The sequence below is a fragment of the Nilaparvata lugens genome, chromosome 6 (assembly GCF_014356525.2).
Source record: "Nilaparvata lugens isolate BPH chromosome 6, ASM1435652v1, whole genome shotgun sequence".
In the NCBI taxonomy this organism is placed as follows: Eukaryota; Metazoa; Arthropoda; class Insecta; order Hemiptera; family Delphacidae; genus Nilaparvata; species Nilaparvata lugens.
In genome coordinates, this window is record NC_052509.1 from 43,929,673 (window position 1) to 43,956,023 (window position 26,351).

The following is a 26,351-nucleotide window of genomic DNA, read 5'->3' on the forward strand; positions in this document are numbered from 1 at the left end:
TAACTCCTGAACTAGAGGTGCTCAAAACGTGGAAACCTGCACAAGAGTGGAGGTCTATGGGGAGCTACTCTTAGCAGAAATTGACGTTTTGAGCCATCACAGTTCTCAAGCATTTCCCACTCATAGTATGTACCATGTACTATATGGTAAATCAAAAAATCAACTAAAACTCATAAACTAGAGGTGCTCAAAACGTGGAAACCTGCACAAGAGTAGAGGTCCATGAGAAGCCACTCTCAGCAGAAATTGACGTTTTGAGCCATCACAGTTCTCAAGTAATTCCCACTCATAGTATGTCTCCTGTACTATATGGAAAATCAAAAAATCAATCATAACTCCTAAACCAGAGGTGCTCAAAACGCGTAAACCTGTACAAGAGTAGAGGTCCATGAGAAGCTACTCTCAGCAGAAATTGACGTTTTGAGCCATCACAGTTCTCAAGTAATTCCCACTCATAGTATGTCTCCTGTACTATATTGAAAATCAAAAAATCAATCATAACTCCTAAACCAGAGGTGCTCAAAACGTGTTAACCTGCACAAGAGTAGAGGTCTATGAGAAGCTACTCTCAGCAGAAATTGACGTTTTGAGCCATCACAGTTCTCAAGTAATTCCCACTCATACTATGTCTCCTGTACATTATGGAAAATCAAAAAATCAATCATAACTCCTAAACCAGAGGTGCTCAAAACGTGTAAACCTGCACAAGAGTAGAGGTCTATGAGAAGCTACTCTCAGCAGAAATTGACGTTTTGAGCACCCACAGTTTTTGAGATATGACGTCTCGAAAATTGGTGAGCTAACTTAACGCCAACTATATAGTAAATCAAAAAATCAATTATAACTCCTGAACTAGAGGTGCTCAAAACGTGAAAACCTGCACAAGAGTGAAGGTCTATGAGGAGCTACTCTCAGCAGAAATTGACGTTTTGAGCCATCACAGTTCTCAAGTAATTCCCACTCATAGTATGTACCATGTACTATATGGTAAATCAAAAAATCAATCATAACTCCTAAACCAGAGGTGCTCAAAACGTGGAAACCTGCACAAGAGTAGAGGTCTATGAGAAGTAACTTGCAGCAGAAATTGACGTTTTGAGCCATCACAGTTCTCAAGTAATTCCCATTCATAGTATGTTTCATGTACCATATAGTAAATCAAAAAATCAATTATAATTTCTGAACTAGAGGTGCTCAAAACGTGGAAACCTGCACAAGAGTAGAGGTCACTGATGTTTATTTATTTTGAATTTCCACCAGGAGATAGGAGTAAGCCCTTGAATTTATATTTCTTTCAATTTATTTGATTGGTTTCATAATATTAGAGGTTTATTGTATTTAAAAAAGAAGTAGAAGGTATTTTTGAAAAAGTTGTATTATTTTCTTTTAATTTTGTATGAACAAAATATAGTTATCAGTTATCAACCGATTAATTCAAGTAATAAATGCCAATGAATAATAATTGATTCCTTCAATAATTCTCATAAAAAATTGCTGATGTCCGGTATTACAAAAAACATTGAGAATTCGAAATCAGAACTCTCCCATTAATGGTCAAGTTTTACAAGCCGCGAAAATTGCTGAGTACAAATTGACTGAACTGTAATTCATACTATGAGTGAGAATTACTTGAGAACTGTGATGGCTCAAAATGTCAATTTCTGCTGAATGTTACTTCTCATAGACCTCCACTCTTGTGCAGGTTTACACGTTTTGAGCACCTCTGGTTTAGGAGTTATAATTGATTTTTTGATTTACCATATAGTACATGGTACATACTATGAGTTTGAATTACTTGAGAACTGTGATGGCTCAGAACGTCAATTTCTGCTGAGAGTAGCTCCTCATAGACCTACACTCTTGTGCAGGTTTCCACGTTTTGAGCACCTCTGGTTTAGGAGTTTTAATTGATTTTTTGATTTACCATATAGTACATGATACATACAATGAGTGGGAATTACTTGAGAACTATGATGGCTCAAAACGTCAATTTCTGCTGAATGTTACTTCTCATAGACCTCCACTCTTGTGCAGGTTTACACGTTTTGAGCACCTCTGGTTTAGGAGTTATAATTGATTTTTTGATTCACCATATAGTACATGGTACATACTATGAGTTTGAATTACTTGAGAACTGTGATGGCTCAAAACGTCAATTTCTGCTGAGAGTAGCTCCTCAAAGACCTTCACTCTTGTGCAGGTTTCCACGTTTTGAGCACCTCTAGTTCAGGAGTTATAATTGATTTTTTGATTTACTGTATAGTACATGAAACATACTATGAATGGGAATTACTTGAGAACCGTGATGGCTCAAAACGTCAATTTCTGCTGAGAGTAGCTTCTTATAGACCTCTACTCGTGTGCAGGTTTCCACGTTTCGAGCACCTCTGGTTCAGGAGTTTTAATTGATTTTTTGATTTACCATATAGTACATGGTACATACTATGAGTGGGAAATACTTGAGAAATGTGATGGCTCAAAACGTCAATTCCTGCTGAGAGTAGCTCCTCATAGACCTCTACTCTTGTGCAGGTTTCCACGTTTTGAGCAACTTTAGTTCAGGAGTTATAATTGATTTTTTGATTTACTATATAGTTAGCATTAAGTTAGCTCTCCAATTTTCGAGACGTCATATCTCAAAAACTGTGGGTGCTCAAAACGAAATAAAAGTTGCTCAAATCAGCTCAAAACGAGCTCAAAACGATGGTGTGTTTACTTTTTCGATTTCAAAAAGTGGAGAGCTGGCATTAAGTTGGCTCCCCAACTTTTGAGACGTCATATCTCGAAAACGGTGGGTGCTCAAAACAAAATAAAAGTTGCTCAAATCAGCTCAAAACGAGCTCAAAACGATGGCGTGTTTACTTTTTCGATTTTAAAAAGTGGAGAGCTGGCATTAAGTTGGCTCTCCAATTTTTGAGATGTCATATCTCGAAAACGGTGGGTGCTCAAAACGAAATAAAAGTTGCTCAAATCAGCTCAAAACGAGCTCAAAACGATGGTGTGTTTAGTTTTTCGATTTCGAAAAGTGGAGAGCTGGCATTAAGTTGGCTCTCCAATTTTTGAGACGTCATATCTCAAAAACGGTGGGTGCTCAAAACGAAATAAAAGTTGCTCAAATCAGCTCAAAACGAGCTCAAAACGATGGCGTTGTGAGATTTCAAAAATATTTTAGTGGAGAGCCAACTTAATGTTGGTGTGCAGTAAGCAAACAAGCAATTCTTGATCGAATTGTTTCCAAATCACGAAAATTGTAGACTAGTCAAACTGATTTATCAAAAAAAGTATGAGACAGCTATTTGATCTTTTGCAAAAGTACATTGTAATGGAAATAACCTTAAAGAGTAAGGAACTACTCCGCCTTTAACAGATCCGTGCCCTAAGTGTATTAAGTTAAATTCGAACCATGTACAGAGCAAGGGTCACTTGTAAGATTGCATGGTGAGATAACGACGCATTAAAAACATTATAAAGGGCTATTATTCAAATGAGGCTGAGAAACGTTGCTGATCAAGGACACAGAGACCGCCCTTCAAAGGGCGCGTTCGAAAGCACCGCACTGGTTTTACATGGCCCTTAGCCCTTAACGTGCAATACACTAATTTCACACTGTTTCTGCTTCACATTGAATGGCTGGTCACGACTTTTACAATAAAAGAGCCATCTCATAGTTTTGAGCTATTCAAGGAACACATTTGCACGAGATATTCTTATTTGTTCAGTTCTAAAATTAGATGACGTGTAAATGATGCTCCTCTTCTTCTCCAGACCACCAAGGAGATTCAGTTTCAAGGACAGAAATGTTTTCTTAATGTGAGGTGAAGAGTTTCATTGAAATCTCAATGATTCCAAAGGATGTGGAATTCGATCTTCATTATCTCAGTCATGTTCCAGAATATTGGAAAAAATTACAATATTTGGTTATTACAGTGAAGTAAACTCTACACAGCACTATACAGTGAACTCTACGCAGTATACAGTGAACTATATACTACAGTGTGCACTGAACTCTTCTTCAGTATACAGTGAACTTTCCTGAAAAGTAATTTTTTGAAAATATTTTTACAATCGCCTTCATTGCAGAACGTCAAAGAAAGGATTATCTAGGATAAATAAATGATTTTGTTGTACTATCATAGCTTATCTGTACAACACTTGTAATAGGGTCTTTGCTGGCATACATTCACTGAAGAAGATCAGCCCTTTTTTTACCTTTTCAAATAAGATTGATGCTGGTAGAAGACTAATCTTTCCGTTGTAATCTGCTGTTACACATGACATGACTGAGACACCGCACCGCACCGAGCTCAAAATATCATTGCTTGATTGAGATTTGTTTCTAATCTTGATCGAGATGAACATATTACATTATACTTCAATCAGGCTCAAAAGGTTTCGATCCTAACTCATTCTCATGATTTTACTCAAGCTAATCACCTAATATTCGAGTGAATGTATAGATCTGAAGACTAGTTTGATTGAGCATAAATAAATGACTTCCTTTTGACATTTTACTTATTTGGAATCAAATGAATAAATATGTTATTTATTATTTACACGTACCGGTAGGCCTATTATTTTTTTGCAAAATATGCTAGTTGCTCTTTCTACTACACAGTGGATGAGGCCTAACACAAAAGTCTGTTATTCTTTATTTTTGACATAATTTTTGTATTTTTTTCCAATTTTTTGAACTTTATTATCTTAAAAATAATAGGTAGATATTGTTCATGTTTTTCATTGTGATTTGGATTATTATTATCATTCCATTTTCTTAATTGGTTATAAATGTTTGTATTTTTATTTTGTATTATCATGTACCTAACAGTAGAGTTAAGTGTAAGAGAGGGCCACCTGTGCCCTCAGAGGAAAAGTGAAGGCACTCATTCCATTCTATTCTACATCCATAGAAATATATAGCAATTGTACCCAAGGGAGACTGCGTAATTGAAAAATTGAAAAGTAATTGGGGATCCGGATTTTGTCGGTCTTTTTCTGGGTGGTAAGCCATTGAGCTTTGGGGGGATCAATACCCCTCTATACTTACTTATAAATTTATAATATAATAGAACATTCATATTCACATTTCAATTTTTCAGTAATGGATGGGTTCACTTCCGTAAAAACATGCTATATAAATCAATGTCTATAATTTTTTAGTCGACAGGTAGAAACATATATAATATGATTAATTAATTGGTTATTCATTGATCGACTTGTGGCCCAATAACTATTTAATAAAGCTCATTGATGAGCTGTCTTGCATATGGAGCTTGTTAATTCGTGAAGCAATTGCAAAACTAGGTTTGGAAACGTTCTATTTCAGTTGGTGAGGGGTGATTATTGACTAACTGTCGGTTCTGAAAAGCTGCTTTTTGCAGTTTCAGCGAGGAAGGGAAACAGAAGCTACCCGAACAATAGCTGGAAGCACCCAGAATGACTGAATGTATTCCAACTATTCAACATAATATACTTTGAAAAATAATGTACCTGGCATGCAGAGTTGGATGTTCCACTTATTTAAATAAAATAACAACCATGTGTTGAAAGGAGGAGGGAAATATGACAAAAATGTTGATATGCTTTCTTTGACGTGACCTCATTTCCAAAACTGATGGATTCCTCCTTATAGAAAGAGTGTCAAAATGTTTATGGATAGCGCGTCACACTTGAATAGAATATTATTCAGTCAAAAAATGGTTATCATCCCTCGAAAAATAATATAATTGCATGTGAAATTTAGAAAAATACAATCAGTGATACTGTATATGATTTTATAATGGTAATAAGAAAATGTTGTAAACATTACACGTGTAACATTCTTGCTAGTCAATTTTGATAATAATAATAAGTACCTAATCTGATATCTGATCTGAGTACCTATCTAATCTAGAAAACAATAATGTTTAATAATATTTATTGATGATCATTGGGCCTATCACTCTCGGCATCGCAATAGCCTCAGACGAACAAATGTTGCTTATAGTATTATTTTCAACGTCTACTACAGTTGAGGATTATTATTTCACCTGTTGCAGGTAGAGTAGTCCTGGATCCTATGTACATTGCTGTGCATTGGCAACCTGAAAAAAGAAGATTGTTAAAAATTCACATTTTGACGAACCGATTACTTTTTTATTGATAAGATAAATAATATACGGTATGTATATTATATACGGCAGTACAACTTGAAACTGCATAGTATGATAAAGTCCGGAAAAAATCATATATAAAAATTTAAAATTAATATGGGTGTGTTTTTCAAATAATCATGAATCTTCCCCATCATGGAATGTGAATAATTCACCAAGTGAACATTATAGATATCCATAATAAATCTCTCAATTTGTAAATTACAATTGTGAATTTGAATTCTACTTTAATCTACACAATATTATTACAACGAGTAATGGAAGCGCAAATATGTACCGTAGTCAAATATCACGTATTAAAAATGATTGTGTTTTCTCCAAATTAATACCGTACTTGATATTCAACAAATTCTTTTTTAACTATGAATACATACTAACTTTATTTCACCAAATACTGTAGGCTATAAGACGTGTAAATGATCATTTTAAGATTACCTTGCTATCCTACTGCTGTAAAACTCTAGGACAGAAGACAGCCTAAATTGAACTCTTTCTATAGGCCTACTCTCCAGCAACTTTTTACAAATATATTCAAATTGAATACCGGTAACTCAAATTAAATTTCATCAGTTCCTCTCATCTAATTGCTAATCAGTTATAATTATAATTGCTTATTACGAGTGACAGCTACTAAAATAGATTGGTGGTTTTACGGAAGTATAATTTGATTTGATATCATATTATTCCAAAAGATGAATTAATAACAGGTAGGCTACTATAAATCACTCATGAACAACAGCATTGGTCTAGTTATTGACGGTACCTGAAATTATAATTCTTGGACTAGTTTCTTAAAGTATGAAGGTAGGTATTCCATATTCCAAATCACAAATTTAAAATTCACAAATTTAGCTCAAAAGAAACAATAAGGGCAATCCAATTCTGTTTACAAAACAAATTTAAGTCAGGACTAAGATATTATAAGTTACTGACATTTTGGCTAGCGTCCACTTGTCTGTGGTATTGCGGGTGTTCACACTTCACTAGAAATAATTTCTTTATTGCTGTATTAATAAAATAGCTAGATATATAGGTTGTTTGGGTGGCTTTGTTATCCACAGTATTTGACAGGAATCACAGCTATAAGTCTGAATCATGTATAGCAATAAAGGCGTGTGTGAATGATAATTGTTATGCGAGTAGAATTGCAATCATTTCTAAGGACATCAGCACATAAAATTCAATATTCTAACAACTAATTAGAATTTTGCTAAATGATAAGCATCTAATACCGTCGTAATCAACTGAATGTATTTGTTACTCATCATGATTATGAAGCACATCATTTTTCTCTTACTTTTGCAGCTTTTTTTCAATTAAGGTAGGTATATAACATTTATTTTAATAATTATATGATTATAGTTCGAAAATATTTAGAGAAAATTACAAAAGATAACCAGATATTAAAGCCTCCACCTCAAACCTCTACAAAATTTCTTATTTGTAGAAGATTATATCAATAAATAGGCAATTTGTAGCACTGAGGACAAATAAGAATTGTTCCCTATATTATCAGAATATCATTTGTTCAAATTTCATTGCATTATATTTCGTAGATTTTTCTACCAGTATCTGGATTCAAAAAGCTCTATTTTAAACAGGAATGGTGTAGCTCAATTAATTCTTCAAAAACACATTCATTCATTTCCCAGTAAACCCCTTTCCATATTATATAGATCAGTAAGTTCCATGCTAAGTATTTATTGAGGTCTCTTCTTGAAATTTAAAACCTAATTTTCAAATCAAAGAAAAATATTCTCATTTTTCATCAATATTTAACGATTTAAAGATGTTCGAATGTTTACTATGAATTCCGTTAATATTAATGAATTTACTTTCCCACTGAATATATATCACAAAAAACCCATATCAAAAGTAGCAGCCTATGTATGAACAATTTGTAAGACGTTTGAGAACTAACGAATGGCCTACAGAAAGATATCTCGTCAGTATAAATTAGTATTCAATTCCTTTATCTAAATTAAAAAGCAATTTCTTTGAAAGTGTATATCGTTAATGTATTGTCCTATGATAGTGTTGAATTCATGTACTGTCAGAAATGATAAACAACGAATAATCGCCACTACATTTCATTATAGGCTCAACCTCGATTTGTAGTTACCGTATACATAATTGGGATGGAAGAACATAAGGAAATAACAAAATGCTGAATCGAAATCAATTATATTTTATAACATGGAAGGAGCAACACAAAATTCACATCTTCACCATGTAGGCCTATGAGTGTAATAAAAGTGTAATAAAAATAATTCTAATGAATTCTACTCAGTTTTGCGAAATTGACGTTTGTGCAATTTTCTCAATTATTGCAAGTTGTATTTGAATACGGTAACTTATTTAACTGTGATTATAAATCATATTACCTGCTTCAGGTGGCGGTTTGTTCTATTTGTTGTTACCTATAGCTGACAGTGAGGATGGGTTTGGCGTATTATGAGATTGGCGGGAGACCGAATACAAATACCGAACGCTGTGGTTGGAATGCACAAGCACACTGACTGTGTTACTCACAGAATGCCTCAAAGTCCCTCTCAGGCACGTGGGGTGTTATCCTCCCTCACGGCCCAACCACTCCACCCATTCCACTCACTCACTCACTCAATCGTATTCAATGAATGCGTACCACGCTCTCGTCAGCAAAAAAAGCAGCGTATATGATTTCATCTATAGGTATCTTTTTATGTAAATTCTGAATTGGTATAGTACTTATATCATGATTATAATAGGTTATTTTAGCCTTAAATATTGTCAATATAATTGAAACTCTTGTGTAGGAATGTGACAAATCAAAGCTTTGTGCATGAATGATTCATAAAAAATATTCATATAATTTTTTATTCGATATAGGCTATGAGTACCTGATGATGGACTGTATAAAAGTTGAGATGTAGGCTTACAAGTTGTTGATGGACATTCTATAGTGAAATCCACGTTATAATGGCAGTGAAGAAAGATAGGAGAGTAACGTTGCCAAGACTCTTAGATTGACAATATACAGTCTCTTAAATTGACTTATAGTACAAATGATCTATGGATTAAGTGATACGGTAGTAGGCTTGAGTTGAAAAGAATATGACATTGATTTTGTCAACTATATACCGTAGCCTAATGGTACCTATTATAAATAGAAATACAAATCTCAGTAGGTACCCTTTTTGAATTATTTTATCTCAAAAGGTAAAACCTAAAGATAAGACCTAATGGTATTATTTATATGTAATGTTGGAACATCCCCATAACCGTGGAATTGTCTTGATGAAGTATTTATAATCATTGGAAGGAACATTACGACATTGACACTTATTATCCAGAAATTCATTAATTTGCTCTAAAATTTAATATGCAATCATAACTAATGAATCAACAATGGATAGTTGATAGTTTGAAAAACAATATTATTAGGTATCTACTGGAGTAAAAAAATAAGTAGACCTACTGTATTTATTACGCCTGAATTTAAAAATTATAATTCAGAATCACACAGCTCAGCAAGATGAAAGATCATGCTCTTTATTATTATGTACGGTTCGTATAGTCATGATTTTAAGTACGGTATAATTTATAAGCAATAGTAACTATAACAATAGTTTATTACGGTACTACAATAATTTTATTATCAGGCCCGTGTGCAGATTCTCAGTTAAAACGAAGAAAGGTCAGCTGTTCGTTTAAACCTCGAATGGAGCACAATATGATAAAATGCAACCATATATTATCTACAAAACGTGGTTTAGCGTTAAACTTAGATGGTGCATATGGCCCTTAATTCAATAAAAATTGATATTTTATTAATAATATTGGTAATAATTAACAGAATATCCATTAACTGACAAAAGTGAAGAGGCGGCATATAGTACCGGCTATGTTGTATGAGGCCAAAAATTTGTGAATCCTATTCATTTATAATAGGAATAGGCCACTCAAGGTGAAGACTTTTCATTCATGGATGTTATGGAGTTGAATGGTTTTGGTTCTGAAACCAAAATCAATATTATAGTTCCAATGTCTCAAAGATTCAATATTTCATAAATTTTGCTATTGAATGTTTTGATTATTCACATAGTTTGTAGTCTCTAAAACAGAAGGCTATAGGGGAAGTGAATGATATCTTCCTTCCTTGTTATTGTGTTTTCAATCTAAAGACCATGTGATAAATGACAAAATAATAATCCAATTGAATTTATACATCCGTGATAATTTAATTCTCAACTTGCAGGTAAACCTTGCTCTGCAAGGGTGTAATAAAACCTCGACAAACTAAAATATTAACCTACTGAAAACTTGAAGAATTTAAAATAGGCCTCTATATATAAGCATTCTCGATAAATTAAGGATCTTTCTTCTCTTTTTTGCTGAGGGTCACACCTACATGAGATCTTGGGCTTGTACGTGGGTGATGAGGGATGATAATGAGAGATGAATGGACCTACAGTTTTAGGTGGGTTCCGAACCACTGGTAAGCGATTTTATAACTCATAAATCATATTCAGAGGAGTTGGCTCAAGCGGTCACGCTTCCAACGGGAGTACAAGGTGCATGATTCTTAACTTATCTAATCAATATGCAAAATTTCAAGTTAATCTGTGCAGTTCTTCAGACGTAATGATGCATCATTCATGAATTTCCTATCCCGTACGTGTATAACCCAATTCTTTCCTTTATTATATAAAAAATTATTACCTTCAAGTTATATAATATTATAGATTAGATTTTCAACAGCATTGGAATTCGTTTGGTTTTTATTACGAATTTTAAATTTATTATATAGGTTATTACATTCAACGAACATAACTTACTTAGCATTTTTTTACAGATTTCAACTCTATTTCGGTAATAATTTCAAGAAAATCTTATAAGAATGAGAGTTGCGTGGTCCCCCTAAAAAATGTAAGACTTAATCAATTTCTAGCAAAATATCAAAATTCGCTGTTATAATTCCTCTGTACAATTGCACATTAAATATTGGAGAAATTAGTAAATATATCTGGTTGATGTTTGTTCCAATAACTTTCACCTCCTCATAGAATAAGGAGACGATTGTTCTAAAAATACTCTATCGACAAAGATCATACAGATGAGATACTAAATGAGAAAAAAGTTTAAAGGCATGAAAATAAATCTATAATTTATTGTCATTTTTCTACAAGAGAACAATTTAATCGAATGAGCTGATCCAAGAGCAAAATTGATTAGATAGGACAAATAATAAGAGTAAGATAACTTGAAATTGTTAGAATGGATGTGAAAAAATAAGTAGACTCTCAATTTGTTTGTTGTTTCTATGAAACGAATTCATGGTACTTTTATTCATGTCAAATGCTGCAGAAGCCAGTTGAACTGGAAACATTCACAACATTATTATTATAGAGTACTGTAGCGTTACTTCTGTAGTACAAGTTTTATACATGACAATTTATTACTATAAGTATTGATATAACTGTAACAGAAAAATACACAGAATGTGTAATATATTATTAATCAAAATGTATTTTATTTTCTTAATTAATGAATCAAAACATCTATCTGTTATTTAAAAAAAATAATGATATTGATTATTTATTATATCCCTGGAAATAATGACTAGTCAAAGGGAGCACCAGTTGAATTTAATCTTTTGTAGAGTTGGGCTATATAGTTTTAATTGAAAAATATCACAATTCTTTAAAGAAAAAAAAACATTATGAATAAGACATTTTTCTAGATTATCATTGAAAACATATAGGTTAGACATGATTCTTAAAAGAAACTATGGATTAATAAAAATTAGTTAATTTAAAATTAATAAAAATTTTAACTGTGAGCTAAATGTAAAAATTTTAAAAAACATCTTCTTCGGTCTTTATTACAACTTGATATTTTTCAAAACTGATATAGGCTTATTTATCCAAAAGAATTAATTGGATAGTGGAACAGCTTAGTTGATCCATAGTTTCAAATGAATTATCACTTTCAATTCACAACTACAAATCATTATGTTTGTAAGAATAAATGTGGACAGCTTATCAATAATATACAATAAATTACAGTACTGATCCAAATATATGGGCTCCATTTCAATAGGAGAATCCTGATTGCGATAACTTATATTATTATATTCATTTTAAATGATACTATACCAATACCTACATTGAGAATTTCCACCGGGACAATATGTGAACAAATTTATCACAATTCATATAGGTATAGTTTCAACATCAATCAACACATTGATTTCATCGAATCACAATCAAAACATTATTCTAACAATGCTTATTTTTCAACAACTAACAGATTTCATTTAGAAGTTCATGAATTTGGACAAATATGATACCAGTGACTTTCAATCCATTTAAGTAAATAACTTATATTTTACCCATAAATTCAAGAAATAATCAAAACTAACTTATTGACTTTCAATTGGAAAAACTTAATAAGAGATCACAAGATGTGTAATTAAAAAACGTTAATTTCAATGTTCGTAAATTGAGTTGAAAATATTATATCAAATTTTCTAAATTGCAGTTGGATGTTATTTCTACTCCAATAATTTGGAGTAATTTTATTTTTACTCGATTGGAATTTTCATCTTCATTTACAACTCATTTCTTATTTAAATTCAAATAACGTTAAATGCTTGATTGGTATGGTGATTGCTAAGTTTAATTTATCTTGTATATTCTCCATCAAGCTTAGACCTAGATAAATAACGACTCATTCAAATATTTTTAGTACCTAGCCTCTCTACCATTTTTCCACTTATTTTCTCAAGAAATTTCTTGAATTTAGAATAATACTTTTCTAAAAAGTAGTACTTAAACAAACACTTCCTAGCTCTCAAATCATCTTTTGTCTCTTGACAAAAGATTCGTATACATGATCACGTTATACGTGATACAAAAACAAAAGTAACCTACCTAAAGCTTTGAAACAATCACACACTGTAAAACAGTAAAAACTGTAAATTTTTTCTTTAGAAAAAATCAATCACAATTACAGTTTCAGAATGAAACTGACGAATCCAAGGACCTGATCAGCCCTTGGGAGAAGTGTAGGGAGTGGGTTTCATCACTGTTCCCCAGAACAGGAAAGAGTCTGTTTTTACATGATGAATGAAGAAAAGGAACGGTTTATCAGCTCGTACCACCGGTATGAAATTGCCTCGATTGATAGTGGCTGCTGTGGCTGCTGAAGCTACAGTACCAGTTTCAGTTATTTCGATCTCCACCTTGTGGATGATCTCGTTGACATAAGCTCTAGGAGCAATGCCATCCAGATCAGAGATGGTCTGGTCAAACAGAGAGGTGACTCCCAACTCAGGAAGCAATGTCTCCAATTGCAGCTGAGCCTCCAGTTTCATTTTCGGGATCATGTAGATGGTTTGCCGAGATTTGCAAGAGTTGATCATTTCTTTGAAGTCGGCTTCTCTCAGCTGATTTAATGCTTGTTTGAGGTCGCCCTCAGGTAGCACTATGTACATGACGATTTCGTCGCCTTTGTATGGAAGTCCGAGCACTTGCAGTTGTCTGGTCTTGTCTTCCATGTAGAGTGCTTCGGCAGAGTTCAGCATCATTTGCACATGCACGTATTCTTCTTCTCCGTTCTTAGTGAACTTGCCAGTGTAAAATGGTTTCCTGGAAAAAAGGAACATGTACGGTAATCATCAATCTTATTTACTGAAATTGTTGCAGTAAAATTTTTCATTGGGAAATGAAAACTTCACGCACTGTGTAGTAAAATAGAATATATTGTATTGCTAATAATTTTTTTCTTGTGTAGAATATTGGAATAGAGCTAATTAAAATTAGAATATTGGATATTGTATGATGTAAGTAGTGTAAATTCTTATAAAAACTCTTGAAACAATAACTTTATTAAGATCTGATTTGTACTTAATTTGTTCTTTAAATTATGCATCTGAACAACTACAAATTCTTTGCGAAAAATTAAAATACATATTAAAAGCGACCAAATTCTTATGAAAAGAGAAATAGATTACTCATACTGTGAACTCTTAACACAAAACGTACTATACCATTCAACTATAACATTAAACATACTATATATAACTATACATTAGACGTACTATAACATTTGTACATTCATTCAACAAATAGTTCAATTAATCATTCTATTCAAGGAATGAAAACTATTCACTTTTATGCTATATACTATCTACTTATTTGAACTATATATTCCCATTTCTTATACCAGCAGAAATAAAATACTCATACTGTGAACTTCTAACACTAATTGTACTACATTCATTCAATAAAATAGTCCGATCAATCATTTTAATCAAGGAAAAAAATGCCAAATGATATGTTTAAAATGGTAGGTCTTCTTATTATTGATAAAACTCTGAAAAGTGGTGCTAACAATAGAAAGATGCTAACAAAAAATGGATGCTAACAATGAATTCATGATTTTTAGATGTGAATCAGGTGTATCAGGCTGAGCTAGTTGTTATCAAAAAGTTATTGTACGGAATTCTTGATAAAAAAGTTGAAAATTCAATTTAAAAATGAACTGGTAATTAAGAGCCACGATCAAGTTGCACATATTAAAGTGATACGATCATTCAAAATAGAATTATGAATCATGAATGTGTTTACATGAATATTTAAAGAAAAAAAAATAGTTCTAAAATATAACGGAGTAGCTCAAATATAAATATTAAATACATACTATTTTATGTGATATCTACCTCTTATATATTGTAATCGAATTATTATGCAATATATAAACGAATCTTCGATCATATTTATTATGTGGATCAAAAGGAATCTAGAATAACGTTCAGAATCTGTATCGTATTCCGGATTCCTGTAGATTCTAGAATTCTATATTTCTGTATTCTAGGAATACGCTACCTGGAAACTCTTTTATTTGCAAACAATTACGGTTAGTCCAGTTTGTCACTTCAAATTCTTACTGCACTATACATTATATGTATCGCTATATTATATACTGTTCTTGGAAATTCATCCTATTTCCAGTAAGCTTATTATTCGAGTAAGCTACAGATACCCTGATCATGTCCTAACGTCCTAAGCCAACTATAAGCTATAGTAATAGGATTTGAATTTTCTGAATTCTATTATTAGACTCTGTGTTCTTAAATGTAATTTTCTTATATACTTACATTTTGGTATTAGTTAAAGGGAACGTATGTTTCCATTCACAGTTGAAGTAAATAGCACTCACAAGTACTATTGATGTTGTGGGTAGAGGAGTTCTATCTAATATCGTTTTAATACGATTATTTGTGGCATTTGCGACCCATCTAGAATAAAACAAAGTGGCATGGTTAGTCAAAATCAATAACTGAGTAATTAACTTAATGCATCGCTATATATAAGTGAACGCTGCAGTATAGGCCTATTGTAATTAACAAATTCTCATTGGTGCAATTTTCAAACATTTTATATTATATCTTGCAAAAGCAGAGTCTGAATAAACCTCATACCATGATTATTGGAAAATTTTGATTAATACAAGTCTATAATAGTGTACGGTATTTACATAATACTGTACTGTATAGTGTGTTTGGAAATATTTCATGATGAATAAATTAGAAAAATCTCCTATGATAGGCCTAATAAAGTATAAATCGTATTAAATCATAAATCGAGGATGAATAAGATTAAAAGAAAAAAAAACAATTTCTATACTTCAGCTAACAAATTCTCTTGTTCTCTAACAATTCTATAATTTTTCCTCAAAATTAAGAAATTTGGATAAATACCAATACATATTACTCTTACTTTGAATTGTTCTAATGGAATGATATGTCATGTTCTGTACGTTATGTTTTGGGCCAATTCTAAATTTAAAAAATGCTATGTTTATTTTGAACTCGAAAATATCAATTCAATTCCAGGCCAAGGGTACGTGGATAATCGGTTTGTATGTTTGTACAATATTTTTCGAACTTGTAGTGCAGCTCACAAGCGACAACTCTTCTCGATATTTCATGCTCCTTAAATCATAACAGATTTTTTCCAGATCACTCTGAGTCTGTTATAAAATATATGAATATTAAGTACACAATGTTTATTGGTAGACGGATTATTAATCTCAATCGTACAGACTTATGCAAGGTAAGACAAGACAAATTATTTCTAATATAGACTTACTTATTTATAATTGTCTTCGCTTCAGAGCCACGATAGATGTAGTCAAGAGGAACAATGTCACTATGGTATATTGTTGCGGCCTTTTCAATATAGGAACTCTTGATGCCGTACCACTGATTTGGGAAAACAGCCGCTCCGACCGACACTTCTGAGCCACTTGAAACTCCAGGTTGTAGAATTAAATCGTCTATTAGTGATCCCAATTCCTTATGGAGAAGGTCTGGGCTGAAATTGAACAGAACATACTGATATCAATAATATTAAAAATTTATCCTCTACAAAATAAAATAATAAGCTGACAAAACAAAGTTATACTGAAAACGTCAAGTGAGGTTTGTTGAAAATGTAGAATATTGAAATTAATGTTGTTTTCCATGACCAAAAATTATATAATAACTTTTTATAGCTTAGATACTGTGTATCTACGTAAATATATTTGAAAAAATACTTAATTTTTCATGAGAAATGAGGAATTAAAATATTGATTGGAATTGAGTAAGTATTGATTTTCATAATACGGTATGTACAAAGTAACAGTAGTCTTGTCTGAGTGTGTAATCAATTCGTACATCTATTCGAATCAATACTGAAATGAATATTGTAGATTTTTCAAAGGAATTTTCTTCACAAATTTATAAGGGATAAGACAGATATTATAATGTAGGCTATTAATGCTGTAAGCCCTCTCCTTCTCTTGTTACAATTTCTTTGTGAGACTCAATGTTATCATTCCTATATCAAGCTTTGAAATTTCTTCATTACATAAATTGGATATTTCTAGATACAGATACAGAATGGATACGTTTTCCATTGATGCAATAGATTGCACCGCAAAAGATTACATGCTTCAATACACGGATAAATCTTAGTAATAAGTTTGAATGTCACATCAGAAATCAAATGAGATTAATGTTTTTCAATTGACAAATTTATTCTGAAGAAGATATGACTTTTCATGTGAAATTATGACACAAAAAATTTTATTGTAAATAGAATTGCTCAATGATTCAATTAGAAATAAGTCAATTTAAAAACTTCAGAGATGGAACTGTACAATGTTCCAATATAACAAACTGTTCTTGTCACTTTTGTTGAGAGTATTCTAGAAATTCACCAATCAAAAAATATAATGCCTAGTGCTCTGGTGAAATACTCGTATATTGGTATTGCATTTTGTTGGTGTGATTAGCATTTACAGTAAAGTCCAACCTAGTAGCCTAACATTATAATAGGTAATATAATATCATAGAGAAACGATAGCATAAGTAGATATCCCATGGTATAGGGCGTTTATGTCGCAACTTTTACTGTTATCCTAAGCCGATAGTTCACGTAGTTCCTTCCCATGCAGCTGTGTGACGCTGGTAGTCTCTCAAATTGTGCCGTTCATACACTATCACCCCAACAAAACAGTACAAATTGACAATAATCGACAGTAATCGGCTTGAGATAACAGTAAAAGTTGCGACATAAATTCCCTATACCATGGGATATCTACTTACGCTATTGTTTCTCTATGATAATATCCTTCCAGCCGTCAATGGTTCTATCGAATGCTCCATTTAACTCAGGACTACCGAATTATCGTGCCAATCAAAATACTGATGAGACAAAACAATATTGTTGTATTAAAACCTAACATGTTTGTTCACGTTTTCAAAAAATAATGTTTGAAAACTATTTTAATGACTATAGCATCATGGTTTTCACAAAAAAAAAAAACTATTCTTCTACTAGAGTAACATTAACAAATTTCATAAATCTCACCTTCGAGAAACATCAAAGTCTGGATTATTGCCGAAAAGACATGAAATTTCTTGAGCCGTTCTTCCTTTAGCTCCCAGCAGGAGAAGACCCATTGCATTTGCTATGGGAATGGGTGACAAGAGAGTGTTCTCATCCTGACTATATTTTCTAATCAAATTATCTAAATTGATAGAAATTTCCCGGAGACCTTTGGCAACATACTGTCGATTACAGGTATTTCTATCATTTGCCATACTTGGCATTGGTGGTGCCATTTGTGGTACCTTTTGAGGTACCATTTGTGGTGACTTTTGAGGTACCATTTGAGGTACTTTTTGAGGTACCATTTGTGATGTCTTTTGAGGTACCATTTGTGGTGTCTTTTGAGGTACCATCTGAGGTACCTTTTGTGGTATCATTTGTGGTACCTTTTGGGGTACCATCTGTGGTTCTGCCGCTTGAGAAGCCTTTGTCTTGAAAAGCGGCAATTCATTTTCAAAGTAGATTTTTGATCCATCATCGGTAGTTTGGGCTGCCACCGCTAGCACCCATAATGGTAAAAGTATCAGCATTCTCCACTGTAACAGAAAACATTAAACAGGTTTAATAGTTGAACCAACTTTGGAGAAAGCGACCTTACTCTCAAATGTTAAATGTATAGTCGTTCAATATTATTTTGTACATATTTAATCAAAACAATATAAGTAATAAATTTATGGTAGCTCATGAGGTGAATAATAAATATTATCATGAAGTAAGTTAATCACATCTATCTTTCATGGACAACTACCGGTATTGTTCAAATACTGAACTTTTCTTAGTAGGCTATTTAATTTTAATTGAAGTCACGGGGAGTTTGATAGTCTATTACTCACAACACTTACTTAAATTTCCTTCGGTATTTTTGATAGACAAAAAATGTTTGTGTCTCACTTGTTCACATATAATATTTTCATAATAAAATAAGCTATTAAGTATAATATATTGGACGTTTCATTGTAAAATGAAGACGTATTGGAAACATACGTGAATTTTGAAATAGTTTTTTAATATTGAAATGACCTAACTATTTTCGTACAATAGAAAATGTGGAATATATAATTGATTTTGAACCTATTTATTCACAGAGTGAGATTCTATTTTGAAATTATCAAATCTACCAGTAGTTCTCTATTGTTGAAAACACCAGCAAATTCAAATTGTTTCTAAAGTATGAATATGTAGAATATCCATAAATTCTAGAGTACACGGTATTGTTATAATTAAAATTAAAAGACATTGGATTCGGACAAAGGTAAAATTAATTTTTGAATATAATGTTGAACACTTGGCAGAATTTTATATTGTTAATAATATCATTGGCCTCATCTGCTCATTAACATTCATCATTAAATCATTATTTCCATTCAATAATAAATCACGCAATTTCTTTTCAATTGGAAGTGAAAAATTAGAAAAGTAAAGTTATCAATGACATTCTTATCATCAAAAGAATCGTTTCAAGCATAAATTATTAATGTAGCTTTCATCCTCAACTTTCCTTTTTATGTTAATTAGGTATCATAAACTTCGCAGATGATAATTATTGTTTATACGTTACTAACTTTCACAAGACATAGTATCTACAGTATGCTTATAACATTGAATAGGTAGTGTATTGGAGATGTAATAATATTGTAAACATGAGTTATTTTAGAAATAAATTTATTATGGAACAAGCCGATTACAGATGACTGTGACGATTTCAGTACATTTAGACTTACTCAACTCATCACCTAAGTTGAAAACACCTCTAATTTTAGCCTCATTTTTCGGGGGGAGGAGGGTTAAATAGATTAAAATAAAATATAATCATAATTTTCATACAAAAATACAAGTATTTGAGCAATAAACTTTATTGTTTTTCCCAAGTTGATGAAAAAATGATGAGGAACAGTAGGCCTATGACACAAGAAAGACTGAGTTCTTGATCATTTGTTTATCGGAAATGATGTAGAGTACTGCAGAGTATTGATTTGAATATATTTTATAAAATATAATAGATTGATCCATTACAAGTAAGATCCATGCTTAAATAAATGCTGAAAACCCTTGACTTTCCATAAATAAATGATTTTCTACTACTTTAGACGTAGATTTAGATTTATTGGGTTAGAATTTGTACATTAAATTTTTCTCCTTGAAACATTACTATATCATGTTGAATACGCTTGTTTGAATGGAGTTGAGGAGGAACCCAAACAATTTCAACGTCGCCTCTTTTTGAAATAGGATTTTCCAACTTCTATATTACAAATATATATTCATACCTAATATGCATGTTATTATTGTTCAAATGTTGTTCTCATGTTAGACATTTGATCTATTGTTCAAATTGTTCAACCAGACTAAATTATCAGGCGCCTAAATGATTGGACAATATCGATAAATGATCGCAATTGAGAATACACCGATTGCAGCCTACCGGTCTAGTTGCAAATTCTAATAATAATATCCTGAGCTCACTGTCCATTTGCATACAACAACATACTGCACTCTCACATGTGAATCTTTTATCGGAAATTATTGTTATCATTAATTGGTTTTCACCTCTAACCGGAAGATAATGATCTTTGATATAATTATGATAGACCGCATTGAAATAATGAATGACTTTTATAGTTTACAAAAGAAGCTTGATAAGATGTGAGTTCTACAGTTCGTATTTATAATATTATTGTCAAGGATGAATTTATTGCGGAATACTTCACTTTGATATGATAATATATCCTGTTTTTTGTGGAAAATCTCTTATCTCACCGCTTCCTCGTAGTTTTCCAGCAACACAACTTTACAAGTCAAAATAAGGGTGGAATAAGTTACTAAAGCCTAATGATGAAACAAGCTTAACCCTAGAAACTCAAGACTCATTGAGAGCATTCTATTCAATAAAATGTATCACAATAGATTGTAGGTTTTATTGTTTTCATGATAGAATTCACCATATATTTTTTCTAATATCTTTCTACCTATTAGAGAACAATCAGTAACCTATTAAAAAGACTCGATTGATTTAATTCAGATGCTGAAAAAGTATAGTCTGATGCCAGTATAGTTTTATCATTCAATAATAACTTACATTATCAGTTTTTTTTAGAAAAATATCCAACAAAAATGTTTTTTTCATATCCTATGATTATGAACTTTTTAGAACGTTAATAATATAATGATCTTGATCGTCAAATTCATTATGAAGTTTGAATAGACTCCCACGTTTAGTCTTGAAAACTTGATGAAAATTTTTACAGAACGACAGCAGATTCCCCATTTCAAATTTTATAAGCTATCATAAAAAGAATAGTAGTTGTTCATCAATCTAATCCATCGTGTGTCAATGTTCAATTCAATTCAATTTCGTCTTTATTGTCGTGAGCATTCATACGTAATTGTGTCTTGAAGTCAAAGATATTACTAATAAAAAAGGAGAACCACAGTTTTTATCTGATAGCCTATATAGCGGGACAAAAATCAATTATTATTAGCCTATCAGGTTTTTTAGAGCGCTCTTCACTTTTTAGTGCGCTGTTTCATGCTAATGAGAATCGAATGTCTGAACTTGATAGGTTCACTTCAAAAAAAGGATTATTAGCAAATATTTGTTTGAATTTATATTAATACACTAGTACAGAATAAATCACTGTTATAGACGTTTTAATTCTTATTCTAATAATGCATTTCGGGTTTTGCGGAACTACAGGAGAGAGAAAAATTTAGCAAATCTGAGTTTATTTCTATGCACTGTCACTTTGAGAGAATCTTCAAGTTCATGAGATATTTCCAAGGTCAAGGACTATAAAACCAACTCATTAGTTATTGTTCTATTTTCATTTATCTGATGTGAAAGGGAGTTTATGGAGGTGCATTAGTTTGCTTCACTGATAATTACAGAGATGTCTTCGGATATAGCTATTTGAAAATTTATCACCTCATGTGCGATTATATTATTTATTTCGAATAAAACATCAATGGCGAAATAACGTTCGCTATTTTACCTTGAACTATTATACAATATTATTCTTCATTTCTTTAGGAATATATAGGACTACTTTCCAATACAATCGATTCATATTGAATAAAACTAGGCACTCGTAATTGTTTAAACAACTTGAAGTTGTATACGGTAGCTAATAATAATTTTTCCAATATTTTATGATATAATGCTCTTGATGGAGAAATTAATGTGACACTCTCATTTTTTTTAATATCTACTACATTATCTATTACTATATTCTACTCATACTTTCGATCCCCCCCACCAATGCTTAAATTTGTACCAATCATTCATCATAATATTGAAACTAGCATATTTGATTAAGTTTGTAGGTGAATACTGTTGTGGAACTTTTCCATAAAAAGTTGATGATTTATTAATAAAATAAAGTGGAATTTTTAACAATATCTTGAGTCTCTTCAATAATTGAAACTATTGTTGAATCTTTATTATTCCTATGATAATTGATATATATTATAGACTGGGATTTTTTACTAGGACTACACGACCGTAACTGAATCCATCCTATTGACAGTCCACGTCACGTATCAACCAACGATGATGTGATGAGCCAAGTTCAGAGAGTCTGTGCACCTGTTCATGAAGTTTTCAATTATTGGTCTACCACATTGCAAGGAAATGAAACAAGAAAACTGGTTGCAGAAACCGGTTTGGCTAAAAAAATAGTTGTACGGATCTAATTGTGATTATTTCCCATGAAAACGTGAGCTTCTAATGTTAGACCGATGTAAAACTTTCAAGCACTCTCAGGCCGAACATAAGAGTTTTGACTCGTGAAACCTACTATTCCACTGAGGTTTTGAATAATAACTTCATAAAACTGAGATGTCTATTAAAATACACGTGTTTCTTTTTGAAGAGATGATTCAATCTCTAGAGCTCATTTTCAAAGCCAATTTAAATAAAATTTGTTAGGTATTTGAAATGAGGCTCTGTGAAGAATCTGACTAGCCTATGTAACTTTTTCATTCAGTAATAAAATACTTTTTGTTACTTGAGAGGAGGGATGGAAAGGCAAGAGACGTTGGATAATATCGAGTGACCTGGCTGGCTCAGTTCGGTCATAGTTTTCAGGTCGCACCTGATCAATTCCAGGGCCTTTGATCTAACAAAACTGCTATTACGCAGCCGTGAACGACGGTTTAACGTGTCCGTGACACGGGAGTTGCGCGAGAAAAATATCTTGATAATGATGCTGATGATAATCATTATTTCCTAACAAGCTATCATCACATTTTGATCAGATTTTTATGGAATCAAAGTAAAATATCTATGTATTTGTATCCTCGTATGCAACATTTTTAAATGGTGTATAAGTGAATTTTTGTAGATAGTTAACGATAGGATGCTGTAAATTATCAACATCATGAGATGAAATAAGATGAAATCATATCACAACCACACTGATTAGGAGATCGAGTATCCGATTATTTGAACATTTGATCATATTCTTAGAACATTGACATCAAATTGCAACAATTGCAATAATAATTCATATATAGTAACAAGGCACACCCATGCTGTTATCTTGAGAAATGTGTGACACAATAATTGTTGACAAAATAATAAACATTTACACATCTATTATTTGCGGAAAAAAGAGGAAATCCTCATATCTCATATTGCACTTGAATATAAAGAGGAACAGACATCTTCCGGCCTTGGTGTTTGCGAGAGTGAAAGTGACTATATCATTTATCTTCTATTAGTGTGGTACTTTTAAATTTAAAACACATGAGATCATTATCAATTGCATTGTAGCTTGGAAAACATGATGACATTCTTCAATGAAATTGCTTCTCATAAACAATTTGATAATTAAAAAATGATTGATTTCATGTTCTGTCTGGAACATGCAAACCACTGTTGAGTTATTTATATTATGTATTCCACCCGACCTGACATTTCTGTATCATTCATCATCACATTGAACTATTATTAATCTTACAAAGAAAAATGAAAAAAAATGCCATTGGGCCTAACAAAAATTTATCTTTAGCTAACATACTTCCAGTTTTCTATATAACTTCAACGGAATTTTATTGATGTCTGGATAAAAATAGTGAATATCAGCCATTCGGGAATCCCGGAAAAGTGTAGTAACTATACTACAATGAGGTATTTATAATCATGCCGATATTAGCGATACTACTCATAATAGAGTTACTAACTTGATAATAAATTGCTAGGATAGCCGGGGAAAACACGCATTTCCCCGATTAAAATAGAGACATTTCCATTTCCAAATATCACGAGGGCAGTGACAAGTCCAGACTTTGTTTACATGGCATTTTGTTACTGAGGGACTGGCGATTTAAAGTATAAGAAAGAATGTCAAACTAATACTTTGAAATTGTAGTGATTTTGTTCGAGTTAGGGTAAAGTAGGATAAATGTCACGTGATAGTCGGTTGAAGAAGTTTGTTGGAGTTTGAGTGTCACAAAATGTTACAATATTGTTAAGTTACTATTTTTCTTTCAGGTTTTAGTCCTTTCAGGTTATTGTCTATCATTTCACCTTGAGTTTAGTTTAGTTTTTTAAAATCAAATACAGTATATCAAATTTTCTACTACTTGTTTTAAACTAGTTAACTAATTGACTACTGAGAGGAACTAATAATAGATCACACCTTTTTCAACTTGAATGAACAAGAAATGTCAAAACATTAAACACTCCTTATCAAGAATTGCACGCCGGTAGCCCAACTTATATGATAACAGTTTGATAAGAGGAAAATGGAGTATAAGAACGTGGGTCATGTGATAGGTAGATCATATCAGGATATTAGCAATTCAATCATTTATTCTAGCTATCATACTGTATGTATGGTAAGTAAATATTCTAAACATAGAATAAACCCGGTTATCAAGTAATTGAACTATATCTATATAGAGATGAGATAGCATGATAAGGAGTGGACAGAAAGGCGCGAAAAACTCGTGGTGGGGGAATCCCATTCAAACATACGGAGTTTATGATGTTAATATTTAGGTATAGCAAGCAGCTCGTTGATGAAGTCTACACGAATTAATCTATCTACCAACCTTTTCAATATGTTATTATTTTCAACTATTAGTTTCTCATAAAAAAATGCCTTACGGTATCTTTTAAAATTGTATGCGAAGATGACATTCATCTCATTAAACAAGTGGTAGCTACTTGTACGTCAATGATCATTCTCTAGCCGTTATCGGATGTATTATTAAAAAATTTAAACCAAAATTATTGTAACCAATGTGTTTCACAGCCTACTGAGCCTACAAACCCTGATAAACATTTCAGTAAGAAAATACCATCACTCTTCATGACATTATAAAAGGTAAATTGTAACATAAATTTACTTTAGAGAATAAAGGGCATAAATACCTCATCCGAGGAGAGAACTGCGTTTTCTTGTAGACAATACCATCCACAAATTATTTCTTTGTTGACGTTTCTTTAGAGAGACATAAATCACATTGTCTCGTTTTCTACTGGATTATCAAGGTCAATGTCAAGCGGAGGCAATATTATACCTAATATATTTGGTGATGTAATGTATTTAAACAATCTAATTCAAAAATGCATGTCTAACATCGGAAATGATGTAGTTTTTACAAAGATCAAGGTCAGTGTTGAGGAATGTGTTGGACAACAAGTAAAGCCAAAATGATAATACGAGATAATGATAACAGAAAGCCGGTACATTTTGAGTGACGATATTCACAGAGAAAAGTTTTTTTACCTTGCTGATGGAACCGTTATTGTTGTTGGAAATTATGATCACTTTGTCACAGTCTGGAAAACAACAGGAAGGTCCAGTGGATCACGTAAGAGGTTTCAAACTTGAGCCCACACTGGCGCAGATGTGTTATGATTGATGATAGCACACAGACTGAACGCAAACTAACAAGTGCTCGCTTCTTCTACACTTCTAACACACCGGCTACCTCTACCCGCCCCTTCCATGTCGATCATCAACAATATCAATGGGAAATCCCGAGTCTGAAACTTGTTCGGTAAAGAAGTAGGAGTATCACCCCCTCCCACTCCATCCACAAAAGCGTCGGCATGATGTGTTTGATATTGATACTCTTTTGCACAAAGACAACACTGCTTGTGTTGCTTTGCCGGCCCATATCCACTTGAGGAATCATTCCAGTAAAGCGTTCAATTTAGGGCTCGAACACTCCAGCTGGTACAAGTTTGACCCCTGTCTCAAAACATGGACAAATTTCTGTTTTTTGTGGTATTGTCTTTTGACTTTGCTTTGAGACGAATTCAAGTTGT

At 32.3% G+C, this 26,351-nt stretch overlaps 2 protein-coding genes across 2 annotated transcripts in view; both read right to left on the reverse strand.

The window, feature by feature from the left end:
* The window catches only part of LOC111054716 (photoreceptor ankyrin repeat protein), a 61,847-nt gene extending 53,165 nt beyond the window's left edge, over window positions 1-8,682 (reverse strand). The window contains exons 1-2 of the mRNA XM_039430870.1: window positions 8,534-8,682; window positions 6,027-6,080 (exon numbers count right to left, since the gene is read on the reverse strand). Of these exons, the coding sequence (XP_039286804.1) occupies window positions 6,027-6,063 (37 nt within the window). The 5' untranslated portion in view covers window positions 6,064-6,080; window positions 8,534-8,682. The remainder of the gene's footprint in view (window positions 1-6,026; window positions 6,081-8,533) is intronic.
* A 2,753-nt stretch (window positions 8,683-11,435) lies between these two features.
* LOC111056094 (serpin B8) lies at window positions 11,436-26,000 on the reverse strand. The gene is made up of 5 exons (XM_022343420.2): window positions 25,807-26,000; window positions 18,053-18,609; window positions 16,286-16,510; window positions 15,292-15,432; window positions 11,436-13,780 (listed from the first exon to the last, which is right to left on the reverse strand). Exons 2-5 carry the CDS (start codon window positions 18,601-18,603, stop codon window positions 13,180-13,182), a joined length of 1,518 nt encoding a protein of 505 aa, XP_022199112.2. The 5' UTR covers window positions 18,604-18,609; window positions 25,807-26,000; the 3' UTR covers window positions 11,436-13,179.
* Window positions 26,001-26,351: the final 351 nt, after the last annotated feature.